Here is a 15,205-nt window from a genome sequence, read left to right as displayed (position 1 = left end):
GGCGAGCCCTCTGCTCCTGCACCTGAGGTTTAAGGGAGATTGCTACATTTCACAGCTACCTACAGTCATGAAAGGCTCCACAACCCCACAGAGAGGAGATGAAGACATTTCAGACAGAACAGAGCTGTCACCGGGAAACCGTGCACGTTCTCCTGGGCAGACTGGGACCATCTATACACACCTGGTGTTGTGCTGTTATTTGCACATCTGCCTTCAGACATCCTCATCTTTGGCATCCAACCTACCTAGTGAGGATGGAAACCCTTCCATCCAGAGGCAGCTCCTGGGGATCAGGGCAACACTGAAGTGTGGGGTCATTTCTTTTGTGGTCTCAACGTTCTGATTTCTACTGATTTGTGTAAAAAGTCCTTCAGCTTTTCTCTCAGGATGCTATTATAATCTCAAGGATCTTTGCTTTAAGAACAGTAGATATAATTACTTTATCATCTACAATATATGACACATTAACAATAGAGAGAGAGAGCTGCTTTATATTAAATGATAAAAAGTCTTCCCACACACTAGTTTTTAAATCATTGTCTGCAATAAAACAACTTCTGATTGGGATACAGTTGACTTAAAAATACAATTAAAGCATCCTTGATCTTTCTTCTATTTTAGATCAACAGTGCTTTAGTGAAAAAAGTCCAGTATTATTTTTCTCTTTGAATCCTAGGACTTGGCTGGCTGTGTGCTGCCCTAGCGCTTTCTTCACAAAGGAGGGATTTTGATTTTTAAATAAGAATCCCTTTGCACTGCTTGAAATAGCCTGTTCATATTAAATAAGATGTTCTCTGAGTGCTGGCAGGGATACATGAGTTGGAAAATCTTTACAGACAACTCACACAATCCTATTAATAAAACTCTTGCACTAGCACTTATGATGAGAAATGGAACATAAGCTGTGTAGAAAATCTTAAATGCACAAAATTAGAAAGAGCAAAAGAGAACAAACAACCGTCTTGAGCAGTAGCAGCTACAAAACGTTAGCAAAGAAAGTACCTATTCCAGAAAACACTAAATAAAAAGAATGTTGCCCAAAAAGAAGTGAGATGTTCAACCTTAACCAAGCCTCAGAAGCCCAGCCGTGGGCTGGATTGCCTGAGATAGCTGCACAAAAATACTGTTCAGCAAATTATTCTTGGCACAAACAAAAAGTTTGGTAAATGCCCTGGGAGAAGGAAACACCCTGATGGTGACACCCAGTGTCAAATGTATAAATAGAGAGAGCTGGGGATGAAAATTTGCAGTCCTGAAGCTTATCAGGCTGTGTAGCTAAATTTGGGGTTGCGGTTTGACTCTTCCCTGCTGTCACCATGAGCTGTGGCACCAAATCTTCGAGCAGTACCATTAGAATTAGCAGTGGAGGAGGAGGTGGTGGTGGTGGTGGTGGTGGAAGATGCAGTGGTGGAGGTGGTGGAGGGGGTAGGTCTGGTGGATACTCCTCGGTGTCCTCGAGAAAATACACCTCTTCTGGAGGCAGCGGGGGCTTTTCTGGGAGAAGCTTTGGTGGAGGAGGCTCCAGGAGCAGCTATGGAGGGTTTTAGCAGGGGCAGCTGCGGGAGGATCAGCCGCAGTAGCTATGGGGGGAGAATGAGTGGTGGTAGTTACGGAGGAGGAATGAGCTGTGGAAGTATGGGAGGAGGATTTGGATCAGGAGGGGGTGGATTTGGGGGAATGGGAGGTGGTTATGGAGGTGGTGGATACAGTGGAGGTGGATTTAGTGGCTTTGGGGGTAGTGGTGGCTTTGGTGGTGGTGGCAGTTATGGTGGAGGCAGTTTTGGTGGCATGGGCTTTGGGGAGGATTCTGGCTTGCTCTCCACAAACGAGAAGTTGACCATGCAGAACCTCAATGATCGCCTGGCGTCATACATGGATAAAGTGCGACGCTTGGAGGAAGAAAATGCCCAACTTGAGCAGCTGATCAGGGAGTGGTACAGAAATCAAGCTCCCTCTCAGAACAAGGATTACAGCCAATATTACAGGACAATTGAAGAGCTGCAAAACCAGGTATGATGTACTTTCACTAACTTGGAAACGGTTCTTATTGGAATGGCACTTTCCTCATGCAGCACAAGGTCCCCATTTGGGGTGATATTCCCCTTCCTGTGCTTTAGTCAGGAGGCAGAGTGGTGTGGGGATGTGGGGACCAGCTTCTGTCTGCATGTTCTGGCACACGTCTTTGGTGCAGGAAGCATTGCTGGGTGCAGTGGCAGATCAGCACCAGTGCCCCATCACGTGGCCTGTGCCATGCTCCCTTCAGTGCTGGGCTGCTGCTCGCTCATTCTTCACTCTTGAACAGCAGATATAATCCTTGCTTGTGTCCTGCTATTACTGCCATATTAATTGGATATTTTTGTGAATATACAGGGTGAGCCAGCATGTGCAGTTAGTCTCATTCCAGCCCTCAGCCATTTAAGTCATGTATCTCTTGCATGAATGTGGCTGTTCTCAAATGTAATGGAAATTCTGCTATTCCACTGTTTTTTGTTGCTTGGGGTTTTTTGCTTGTTCGTTTTTTCTTTTTTGAATATGAAGAGTTTATTTAGTTATCCTTTCCAACAAGGTATTTTTAATGGGTATCTGTAAACAAAAATTAACAGTAAAGGCACTTTCTTTTATCTGGAAGCAATAAACTCATCTCTCTCAGTAGCTCCTGCAGATCTAGTCAGGCTTGACATTGCCATAAACCCCTTCTGCAAGGTGCTTGTGCGTAAGTGTTTCTTCTCTCTGTTGTCGGACTGAAAAGACAACTGGCGGAATAACACCTGCCCCCTCCCTTTCAGATTGTTGGTGCAAATGTGGACCTTAACAGGATGCTTCTTGACATGGACAACACCAGAATGACTGTGGATGACTTCAGACTGAAGTGAGTTACTCCCTTCCTGGCTCCATCCACTTTGCCTCCCTTTATCCCCATGAGTTTCCATTGAAAATTAATCTTTGTAAAAGCTGGAGACTCTTGGATCCAATGACAGAATAGAGAATTGTTGGGAAAAACATTCTGAGAAGGATTGCTTTGGGTTTTCATTATTATTTTTCTCAAGGCAAGTTCCTGAAGAGACACATTTAAGGGACTCCATTCTAAGTTTCTTCTTCCTTGCATGTAGATTTGTAAGCATAATCCTCATGGTATAAATCTCACAGAGAGAAACTGTACTGAAATCAAACAAAGCTATTGGAGACAGAAAGAGAATGGGGTCCTTCCTTTTAAGAATTGACCAGAGATGTAAGATGGGAACTGTCCATAACTGAGATACCAAACAAAGAGGTCTGGCAGCACTTTTAGTCTCTTTCTTGTCTGTCATTCAGGTATGAGACTGAATATACTCTCCACCAGAGTGTGGCAAGTGATATCAATGGATTACGCCCACTTTTGGATCAACTGACTCTGTCCAGATCTGACTTGGAGACACAGTTTGAATCCCTGAAAGAGGAACTGATCTTCCTGAAGAAGAACCACGAAGAGGTAAGTTTCTTCACACTTCAGTAACTAAAGGCAACACAACACTCCAAGAATTTCCCCTAGCTTTTTCCACCAGTAGTAACCAGGTTTTGGCCACTGGTTTTGATCACCCAACTTGTCACAACATGGCTTTGATTTTGAGGATTGTGTACAGTGCATAGCTGCCCACAGCAGGTCTCATGAGACACCAGGTCAACATGTGAGACCAGGGGGATGAATGGCTTTCAGTACCAACTATAGTTTGCTTGCTGAACTCATGGAAGGAAAATTGGATAGAATATATAGAGGAGTCAAAAGAAAGCATTTGTACTCTCTGCAATGGGATTTCCCACTGAGAAGAAAAGATTCCCACAAAGAGCACACTGCATAGAATTCCTTACCACCCTGTGGAGGAAGCACCAGGGTCACTGTGCATGTGGTGCCTGGCTCTGAGCACTGGAGCCCCAGGAATGGCAGAATTGTTCCATGGCAAGAGCAGGCGAGGCCCTTTCGCTGGAGTCATGGGCTGTGTGAGGATCTATGTCCTTTTTCTTCCCTTTACTTGAACTGATGCCATTCTCTCCCTTTGAGAACCTCATGGGGGTTTTGTGATTTTTTTTCAGGAAATGAGAGGACTGCAAAGCCAGTCTGGTGGAGATGTCAATGTGGAGGTCAATGCTACTCCTGGCATTAACTTAATGGAAAAATTAAATGAAATGCGCAGCGAGTACGAGAGGCTCATTGAGAACAACCGGAAGGAGGTGGAAAGCTGGTATGAAACCAAGGTAAAGCACAGGAGGGCTTTGGTAATTAAATCTTTCACAAAGTACTGGACCTATTTACAGCAGGTGAAAGGCAACTTATCACATGTTATTTAAGGAACAATAACTTCAAATTACTTATAGTTTCCTGTAATAGGTCAGTCCTGGAATATCACCTATGTGGTAAAGCAGGTAAAGCCTCTGTATTCAAGCAGCCAGTGAATTACCAGGGTGTTGGCAGAGTGGCTTGTGGGAAATAAACAGTCTGCATGGCATCTTTATTCTTATGAATTGATTTCTTGATGCTTTTATGATAACCCCACAATGTTTTCCAATTATCAAAAATGCCTCAATTTTGTATGTTAATTTTTCAGATGGAAGAAGTTAATCAACAAGTCCACTCAAGTGGCCAGGAGATACAATCGAGCAACCAGCAGATCTCTGAGCTGAGGCGTGAATATCAGAGCCTGGAAATTGAGCTGCAGTCACAGATCAGCATGGTAAGGAAAGGCATTTGCTTCACCTGTGACACAGTCTGTATGTGAGAAGAAGGGCTACACCCAGCAAGTAATCCATCCAAGGAGGATGGGATACTGGATTACTTCTCTTCAAAGATACACTTTTTTCTGAGGATCTTTGAAGATCTTCTGTTTTCCCACAAAAACAAGTTAAAGTCACCACATTCCCATAAACACTGCATTTTGTTTTCCCTTTGCAGGTGGACTCTCTGCAATCCAACCTGGAAGACACGGAACGTCGCTATAACATGCAGCTGCAGCAGATCCAGGGCATGATCGGGCCCTTGGAGGAGGAGCTGGCCAGCATCCGCTGCGAGATGGAGAGCCAGAACGAGGAGTACAAGATGCTCCTGGGCATCAAGACTCGCCTGGAGCAGGAGATCCAGCAGTACCGGGTGCTGCTGGAGGAGGGGCAGCAGGATCTTGTGTACGTACTCTGACAGAACACGGCGCTGTGTGGCACCCAACTGCTGGGTCAGTCACCGGCAGGAAATTTAACAGTTGAGACTTGCAAAATATTTTGTACTGAAATGAGACTGATGCAGATGTCTTGGCCAATCACCTCCCAGGTGTGAGATATTTCATTCTGTTCAGAATATAGCTCATGTGAAGAAAAATTAATGCAGAAATTCTGAACTACCGATTTGGGGCTGGACAGGGAAACCCATGTAAAAGAGCCTGGTTGCAGAGAAGCCAGGAACTGAACAGGCAGGAAAAGACTGTAGGCAAAAAAAAAAAACCAAAACAAAACAAAAAACAACCAAAGTTTTCCAAACCTTTATAAAAGTTTCTGAAAGTTCAAGCTACTTCAGCTTCACTTATGCAGTGTGCCAGCTTCTGCTTGGAAGTGGTGCCTAAAAGAGTAACTAAAGCTTCATTCTCTTCTGATTTTGAGCCATACAGTGATGTATGTGCCAAATATTGCAAGAAACCCCTAGGCAGAATGTGGGAAAAGCAAAAGCTCTTGCATTCAAGTTGAAGTTGAAAAAGAGGATCATGTTTGGCACTGCTTCAGTTGTTTTGCTGTGCATGCTGGGTTCTAACCAGCAGTACGACCCAGAGAGGTGCTGGCTCCTGGGCAGCAGCTGCAGCTCAATTGCCTTCACATGGCAAAGTGATATTGATTAACTTTTTTTCCCCTTCTTTCTCTCTCGTTGCAGAATCCCATCAGGAGGAATGGGAGGAGGCATGGGAGGTGGTAGAACTGGAGGTGGTAGTTATTCTGGAGGAGGAAGAGGAGGAGGTGGTAGCATGAGTGGTGGATATGGAGGTGGTGGCAGCGGAATTGGAGGAGGAATGGGAGGAGGAACTGGTGGAGGAGGAATAGGAGGAGGAAGTGGAGGAATGGGAGGAGGAAGTGGAGGAATGGGAGGAGGAAGTGGTGGTGGATGCATTGTAGGAGGAGGAGGAGGTGGAAGAACCTCAGGAGGCATCAGCAGTTCCCACTCCTACTCTTCATCTTCCCAGTCCCAGTCCTGCAGGAGTGGCGGTGAAAGCCAAGGTGAGAACTACAGTATGGGCACACTGTTCTCTCAGTCACATCCTGACTAATTTGTACCAACATACTCTTCCAGAGGCAAACAGTACTGAGGATAAACTAAAATTTCTGGGAAATGTTAGATTTACTGTTACTAACAATTCTTTCCTCTTTGTGTACAAAGGATCAACTCCACTTCCAGAGCACACAGTCCATTTCTATTCCATTTTGTGGATGATATCAGCTGATCCTGTAATTTAACCCCAGCTGGTTTTCTTCATCTGTCTCATTCTCTTCAGAACCTCATAAATCCCACAGCCTTTGTTCCATGCTGGAATTCTCCTTTATGCTTTTGGAATGCTTATGGTCACTCCCACACAATCCTAATATCTGGGGTATACTGGTGGCTCAGACGTTCAGTGCCAGCACTGATGAAGCTCATGCTTGCTTTGTTTCTAAACAGGATATGGAAGAAAATCTTTTGACTAAGAATATACATCAAGGATCCTCCAGTGCAAGACCTTTCAAAAAGAAACTGGCCCAAATCTGCTGCATTCCCCACATTCCCAAGGAAAGATGATGCTCTGAACAGCTCCTGGGAGTTACACATGCCACCTCTCCCCCTGCCCTGCATGCTCTGTGCTGCTTCTGCCCACAAAGCTCTGCAGCTTCAGTCACTGGCACTTAAACTGCTGCTTTACAGATCCAACCTGTTTGGTACTCAGGTTGTTCTGAATCAGGAAAATATCTCTAATAAAATTTAATTTCTGTCTTGATGCAACCAGAATCCTGTGTGGGGTTTTTCTTACCTTCTGTAGGTGTAAACACTTAAAAAAGAAAACACAAAGCCATGCCAAGACACACCTCCACGTAGAAAGGTTGATGATACACTCCAGTAGTTGATAACAAAATTTAGAGTTAAAACACTATTTCTGAGCAGTCAGGCCAGATCAGAATCTTCTTGGGCTGTGCCTTTGTTTTTTAATAATGTGTCAGATATTCTCATGAGCTGAGCTCTGAGACCCAAGAGTTGAATATCAGCCTTAAAGAGACTGCAGAGCCTCAGTGCTCAATGACTAATGGTGTTGGCAGCACATGTGTCCACAAAGGAACACACTAATAATGACAGAGCTGTGGTTGTAAAACGAAACAAATGTTTCAATTCACAAAACCTTAACCTGGAAATGCACAGATAAGGGATCTCGGTTTGAAATTATAAGAAGTGAAAGGGAAATATAATTTACAGGAACTTTACAAAGTTCATTTCCATAAAATGTTAAAATTGACAGTAATTGCCTTTGACCTGTGAGAAATTAAGTACACGTAAAAGGGTCTAGAATGTTCTGTTTTGGATACAGCTACCAGAGTATCCCAGGACCTGAGGGGCCAAAATGCCAGTGAGGCTGCCCAAGGGGAGGGTACATCTCACCTGCACACAGCCTTGCATGCTGAGCTGCTGGTGCAGGGCTGCACGCAAGGGAGGGGCCTCTGAGGTTGAGTTGCGAGTGAAAGAAAATGTGGGTTGCACGGAAGTGGAGCAGCACTGCTGTGTAACACAATAGACGCACACAAGTATGGACTGAGAGACCAGATACAAAATCGATTTCCAGAAATACACGTCACACTGCCATGCAAACTTTCTCAACACTTGGAAACCGTTCAGGGAAACAGAAACACTTGACTCACACCAAGCCGAAGTGTGCTGGCATTGTGCTGGCATGAACGAGCCTTTGCAGTCTTGTTAAACAGAGTTTGTGCTGCATAAATGCTGCCAAGGACATGGAGCAGGAATAGTGAGATTCTGGTAATGCTGATTTCTCCTTCTTTGGTTTAGAAACTTGGACTACACACACACCATTCAGAAAGAGCCATGGTGTTCATGGTAAATGGTCTGAGGATTAAGAGTAATGAATTGTGCTTATGCCAGAGCCTTCTGAGGGAGACAATTGCACTGTCACCTCCTAGAGGTGCAGGTACAGGGACAGGGATAGGGACCTCCACAGATGTCAGCCCATGCTTTAAACAAACCTTGGAAGAGTATTTATTTCCCTGACTCCTAATTACTTTGCTGCTCAACAGGCACTAAGTGCTACACATCATACAGTAAAGTCCAGAAGGGGTTAAAACGGGCAGAATGGAGGCAGCAGCTACTGAGAGACCAAGGTGGAGGGAAGGAAGGATTTCCAGGATCATTTGACATCTATGAGGCCCAGTATTGGGTTTGTGTGGCAAGACTTGGGTAGCAGGGGATACAGGGGGGGTTCTGTGAGAAGCTGCCAGAAGCTTCCCCTGTGTCTGGCACTGCCGGAGCCGGTGCCAGCCCAGGACGGCCCTGCCGCCAGCCAGGGCTGAGCCCGGCAGCGACGGTGGCAGCGCCTCGGGGGTAACAGAGTTACCAAGGGTGAACAAATCTGCACAACTGCAGCCAGAGAGAGGAGTGGGCTTATTTCTTCTTCTGTAATATGGAACCTCTTCCCAAAACACTTCTAGGTTGAATCCATCCTCACTTTCTGTGGATAGGCTGATTTTGAGGCGGCAATTCACAGCAGGTCCCACCAGCTTATTGTGCTTCCTTTGCACAGCCCAGTGACTCTTACATGGGAGCTGCAGTGCTGATATTTAATGCACATCTGGAAATCCAAAAGTTTATTTATGTTCAAGGCTTTTCTCAGTTTCACAGACGCTTGATTAGTAAAGATGGAAAAAGCAGCTCACTGCACATTCCCTATTGCACGGGCAGTGGAAAAAAGTACACAAGTGTTTCTGACTCTCTGTTGGGTGATGCAAGATATTCTGTCATGGTTGCAAAACACCCTTCACTTTAATGAGCTCAGGTAATGATGACATTTTTTCAGATCTAATCATTGGGTCTTTTAATCAAAATTATTTTTTCACTGTATTATATAATTCAAGGATGTATTCTGAGACATTACTATTTAAATATAGTTACGAAAATATGCAAAGTAAAATATTTCTCCTCTCAATTTCCTCTGAGTCCATTTAAAACCGTTAAAATAAAATTAAGAGATCTTTGATAGGAAAAGATTTAATATGTTTTCCCTTGCACAATGTTAGTTTTGCAGCTGTTACACACAGTTTTCTTTGAAGAGAAAAGATACCGTGATCCACATCCTGCATGTTCAGAGAAAGCTGAATGCCAGCAGGACCTTATTCAATACAGAGTGAAAAATTCAGAGTTCAGTTTTCTTCTGTAACAGACATGGGAATGCAGTCTTAGACGTTTTTATTTTGGTGCATTAAAGTAGATTTCTATAAGGTTAATGTAAATTTGAAATAAATCAATGAATGAAGAGTCCTTTGGAGGCAGCTGGTGTCACAAATCACGTCTGTGATCTCAGGTGGAAGACCAAAGCTAAACTACTAAGTTTCAAAACATAAAGACTGATGGAGACTGACAATGAAGCAGAGACTTCCTTAGGTGCCGCTACCAGCGAGATATTGCCAAATTAACAGAAACTGAGAGATACTATATTATTCAACAAAATATCCAACAAGGAGCCACCCACATAAAATTATAGTGCAGGCTTGGTGTGAATCAACAAAGACATATTTGCACTGAATGGTAATGCCTTTTACTTACCTCAGACAAAATTCCCCTTAGCACATCATTTTTGGCATGAGCACTGTGGCTGGCAAACCCCATGGGAAGCTGGACTGCCTGGCAGGTGACACCCACCCAGGCAGGTATAAATAGCCACCAGCGAGGACGGCCCGCTGCACTTTGCTTTCCTGTATCTTGCGGTGCAGAGCTTTGCATCTGGGGCTGGCTATCTGATCCCTTCACCATGAGCTGCAGCATCAAGAGAACATCCAGCACCTCGTACAGGAGCGGAGGAGGAGGTGGAGGCGCCTGTGGTGGCAGCAGGGGCGCCAGGAGAGCCCGCTTTTTTGCTGGGGGCTTTGGCGGGGGCTTTGCGGGGAGCTGCGGCCCTGGGGGAGACCTGCTGCTGAGCGGCAATGAGAAGGTCACCATGCAGAACCTCAACGACCGCCTGGCGTCTTACCTGGACAAGGTGCGAAGACTGGAGGAAGAGAACGCTCAGCTTGAGCACCACATCCGGGAGTGGTACAGGAAACAAGCTCCCAGTGTTTCCAAGGACTACAGCTCCTACTACCAGACCATCGAACAACTCCAAAATCAGGTAGGATCATCCTGGTACATGTGCCTCCATCTCCCACATGCTCTTCTCTCCTCTAAGGCCTTCCTCTTTCCTCTTTGCTCCTTCCTCCTCCCTCCATCCTCAGCACTGGGCTCTACCGCCCACGGGACCGCCGTGCTGGTGGTACCGCAGGCACAAACCTGCTGAGCCGCACCTCCCATCCCCTGGGTGAGCAAATCCTCACAGCAGCCCACAGGCAACAGGGCCGTGCTCCGGGCACACAGCCCGAGGCACCAGGAGCCCCGCCAGCCACAGACACGCTGGCTCACAGAATGTACATCCCACGTTGTGCAGGTGGCTCCAAACCAGCCATGTGAGATTCACAGTGCTTCCCTCTGCTCCCACCTAGTCCAGCTGGATGGAGTGCAAAGCTAAAGCACCTGGATGGCAGGATCTGAGCTCCCTTTGTCCCTGCACACTCCTACAGACACCAGGGGGAAGGACCAAGGTCTTTCATTACAATCAGATCACACAGTACCCAGAAAACAGAGTAAACAGACTGTGAAGAAGTACGTTATATGGAAAGGGCTGCAAACACTTATTGGGACACATGGGGGACTGCCCCTATCTTGAGAAAGGGAAGAGCATGGATTTGGCAGGATGGTCTGTGATAGCACAAGTTTCCCTGAAAAGTAACTCTGGATCGTTACCCTTCCGTATGGCCCTACCAAAGCTTAGAGCCTTCTTTCTGCTTGTCCTCGAAATCTCGAACACAAAAAGACTCCTCTCCACCTTCCCCTTTTGCAGATTATTTCTGCCACTGTGGACAATAACAGAATGCTTCTGGACATTGATAACAGCAAGATGACTGCTGATGACTTCCGAATGAAGTGAGTACCTCCCTGTGAACCTTGCATGTCTGTCAAATCCCTCTCATCATCTCAGAAGACAAGGGAGGACTGCCCTGGGTGGTATTACTTAGTCATCTTGTTTTATTGGAATAATGATCTTAGAAGGATGTGTGCTATTGACTGTCAGCATCTCATTTCCCATTTCTCTGTCTCTGTGTGTGTGACACAGGTATGAGAATGAGCTGGTCATCCGTCAGACCGTGGAGGCTGACATCAATGGCCTGAGAAATCTCATGGATGACCTGACTCTGGTTAGATCTTCACTGGAATCTGAGCTGGAGTCTTTGAAGGATGAGCTGATTGCTCTGAAGAGAAACCATGAGGAGGTACAATACAATGATAGATAGCACAGCCAAAGACATAATCTGTTGATTCTTCATGGTTCACCTTCACATATATCAAGTCAATCCCACCTTATGCCATGGGCTGGTTGGTTGGGTATTTTCCCCAATGAGAAAGTGAATGTGGTATTTGAAAGTGTCTTGGAGGAGGTCAAATATGGCTTACATATATAAGAGGGGTTAAATAAACTGTGTCAAGATTTTCTGCAACATGTTTCACTGAGACTAAAACGTGTTATCATTTCTTTCTGGGCTAATGTTTATAAAAGGTACAAATTACTTAGGAGTGAGGGCTGTCTGCTGAAGGTTAGCTGTTAAAAATGTTTCCCTCTCTGTTTATAGTTTTCTAAATCTTGGTCGTCAATGGAAATGCTGGCAACTACTTTAAGTACTGCATATTTCCAAAGAGTTTGACTGAAGCACACTCTTCTGACGGATTCTTTGCTGCTGACAGTGTTGACTATTACCATGAGATAAACAGATTAAATATTGACTCCATAATTTTAGTTGCCATGATTGTAAGTGGGCAACTACTGAAGTATGCAAGTAATTCATGTAGGTCTAGATCAAAACAATCTAGTATGAAAGGAATGATGAATTATCCTTGAAATGTGTAAATCCCCAAGAAAATGCAGTTATATCCTATGAAGGATGGAGATAGAGAAGGTAAGTGAATGTTTTATGTGTGCCTATGGAGAATGCCTGCTGCAACAAATCCAGGGGCAGATCAACTGCGTTGAGGAGGAGCTGGCCAGCATCCGCTGTGAGATGGAGAGTCAGAGCCAGGAGTACAAGATGCTCCTGGGTATAAAAACCCGCCTGGAACAGGAGATCCAGCAGTACCGGGCACTGCTGCAGGAGGGGCAGCAGGATCTTGTGTATGTATTTCATATTATAGCAAGGGAATAAAAAGAAATCCTCATGTACTTGCTAATAGATTCTTTTTGTCCCTGAAGCTACATCAGTATCTCTTTCGACTGAATATCCAATGTTAGCAGGTTTTGATGAATTCTCATTTTTTTTACAGTGCCTCCCAAGGAGCTTTCCAAGGAGGTGGAAAATCCTCCCAATCATATTCTGCTTCCTACTCTCATTCCCAGTGTGGGGACATGTCAGGTAAGTCAACACTTTGTAAGCATGTGATTATTAGTGGGTTACATTGCCCCAATGGCTGCAATGTATTTGGTCAGAAAAAAGTTTTGTAGTTTGGGTTGGGCAAGGTTCCCAGGTCCATCACCCGGGAGTGAGAAACCTCATTACTCTGTCACAGAGGCATTAGGGGTTAAAATACAGCAAGTATTGCTCTTCCCTCTGCCTAAATATAAAATACAGTTTATAAAGTTTATGGGATGGGAAATACTTTTTTGCTCACTGGAATAATAAAAAAATACAGTTCTGAGAAAGCGCCCAGGGTGCTGCTGGGCGTGGAGCCTCTGCATGTCTGGTGCTGACACTGTGTCAAGTGTAAGAACTACACTCCGAAGGAACGCTCAGACTTCCCCTCAGGGCAGTGATTTGCTCTGCATTCACACAGGGCAGTCAAGAGTGTGCTAGAGCAGCAGCAGTGACCCTGGCACCGTCCAGCTGAGATGCACCGACTATGGGCGGTGAGAGACACCCGAGAGTTTCTGCAGCATGGCTGAGGCAGCGGGAAGGGTTTGGAAGACAAGCCTGGTCACCTGCCCCAGCACTCCTTCCTCCACCCTGCAATGCTTGGTTTATTCAACTTGTCTTTGGCAAATCATTCTTCATTAAAGGGCTCACGCTCTGCTGGAAACTCTGCTCTAATAAAGCTTTACTTCTGCAATGCAAATCGCAACATGTCTGAGAAAATAAATTTAACCAACCGCATGCAGGGACTTATCCAGATCATCCATCAAATATGGGCTGTACAGTTGTATGGGGTACGTGGTCTCAGGACAATCCATTTTGCACGAGGAAAATGGACATGGTGCTGAGATGAAATCACAGAGTGAAAGGAAGTATCAGGAAGTGTGAGCATGGCTGTGTGAGGTGTGACAACTACCAGGCTCTGCCTTAAGGAATTGCTGGGTGAGGCTGGCAGAAGTCTCTGTTCACAAGCAAGAGGTATAAGGTTGAAAACAGAAATCTTGTTGTCAGTCCTTGACACAATTTTTCTCCTTCCTGAGACAATGAAAACCATTTACCGTTTTGTTTTTTAATGGTCACTAAGGGATTGCTCTCTGGCCCCTTGCCTTGCCACTTGTACTAAAGAGAATGAATGATATGAGTGAAAGGAGAAAGAAAATACAAATGATGGGTAACTATCAGGAGATTAACTGTTAATTTACTAAACTGTGCCCAGTGGTACTATTGTGACTTATCTGAGTCCATTAATCTCATCACAGCTGGAGTCCTGTGGGAAGGAAGGTGTGACTCAGGAGAGGTTGTTCCAGTATGAAGGTGCTTCCTCACAAGTATTTCTACACCTTTGGCTGCACAGAGAATTACATATTGCTGACTTCTGTTAGGAAAAACAGACAGCAAGACAATGAGTCTGCTTCCTTCAGTGTCATGCACCAAAATCATTCCAATGTTTTACAACAGAAATTTCAATTTAAATACAGATACAATACCAAGAACCCAGTTTCTGTTAGTACACGCAGCTGGCTGATATTCTGCCTTAAGAGAAATGAGAGATGCATTCCTTTCACTGAAGGCATTCTCTATATTTCACTGCTTAAGAACATAAAATATGCAACAAAATTAGAGATGAAAGAGGAATACTAAAATAGGGCAGCTCCTTTAGACATATTTTGCTTTCTGAAGATCACAGTGAAGCCCCTTTTCAGTCTCTTGACTTGTGCACAAGATACATGGAATCAGCCATGTGTCACTTACAGGTGCCTGTTGGTCCTTTCCCCACTGATTAAACCTGGTTTCTAGTATTTCCCATTTCATTTCAGACTGAAGGATTGATCTGTTAGGGTAATGAAATTAAACACTTTTTCATCACAACCAACTTACAAGAGTTTGATTTGGTTTAGGTCTTCTTTCAGTAACCACATGCCTTGGCTCTGCCAGCACAGCACCCTGACTGCAGCCTGCAGTCAGTGTCCACAAAGAGACTTTCTACTCATGTTGAAAAACTGGCTTTTATCAGTCCAACATCAGGAATTTGTGTGAATAAAAGCCTGTCTACAGGGAATAAAATGCTCATTTCAGGTTTTAACAGTATAGAAAGTGATGTAAAGCAAATGCAAACATGACTTTGGTCTCCAGAGGCTGCCAGAATTCACTCAGGTCTCAGCTGTATTTACTAGAGCCGAAGCAGCTGAAGGAGACATCTCTTTTGAGGCACAGTTATGGAACCTTAAACTACAGTTAATGTATATAATTAAGTACTTAAAGGTTATTTTGCTTCTTTCTAATGTTCCAGAAGCACAGAGAAGCATCAGAATGATCAAAAATACAGTCCTAATCCAGAGAACTCTCGGGAACTCCAGAGCTGCAGTGTCTGTCCCCATTTCTGAGCCAGTTTGGGAGTGTGAGGCCTTGTTGCAGTGTGTGGCACTGGGGAGAGTCCTCAGGAGTGGGCACCAGTCTCTGCAGCAGGATCAGCTCACTGTGGAGTCCTGCTGCTGATAGCACAACACCTTCCATGCATTCC

The 15,205-nt window shown here is 44.8% G+C and overlaps 2 protein-coding genes across 2 annotated transcripts; both read left to right on the top strand.

Moving 5' to 3' along the window:
* The first annotated feature begins 1,435 nt into the window (after positions 1-1,435).
* LOC103618867 (keratin, type I cytoskeletal 10-like) lies at positions 1,436-6,988 on the top strand. Its single transcript, XM_008637368.2, has 8 exons — positions 1,436-2,010; positions 2,787-2,869; positions 3,313-3,469; positions 4,069-4,230; positions 4,581-4,706; positions 4,925-5,151; positions 5,885-6,225; positions 6,665-6,988. Exons 1-8 carry the CDS (start codon positions 1,534-1,536, stop codon positions 6,688-6,690), a joined length of 1,599 nt encoding a protein of 532 aa, XP_008635590.2. The 5' UTR covers positions 1,436-1,533; the 3' UTR covers positions 6,691-6,988.
* A 2,955-nt stretch (positions 6,989-9,943) lies between these two features.
* On the top strand, positions 9,944-13,393 carry LOC108449639 (keratin, type I cytoskeletal 15-like). Its single transcript, XM_017746293.1, has 7 exons — positions 9,944-10,364; positions 11,130-11,212; positions 11,403-11,579; positions 12,029-12,112; positions 12,225-12,452; positions 12,602-12,690; positions 13,109-13,393. The coding sequence occupies exons 1-7, from the start codon at positions 10,008-10,010 to the stop codon at positions 13,126-13,128; spliced, it is 1,038 nt and encodes a 345-aa protein (XP_017601782.1). The 5' UTR covers positions 9,944-10,007; the 3' UTR covers positions 13,129-13,393.
* The last annotated feature ends 1,812 nt before the right edge of the window (positions 13,394-15,205 follow it).

This window comes from Corvus brachyrhynchos, unplaced genomic scaffold (genome assembly GCF_000691975.1).
Source record: "Corvus brachyrhynchos isolate BGI_N302 unplaced genomic scaffold, ASM69197v1 scaffold30, whole genome shotgun sequence".
NCBI lineage: Eukaryota > Metazoa > Chordata > Aves > Passeriformes > Corvidae > Corvus > Corvus brachyrhynchos.
This window is presented reverse-complemented; position numbering and strand designations above follow the sequence as displayed.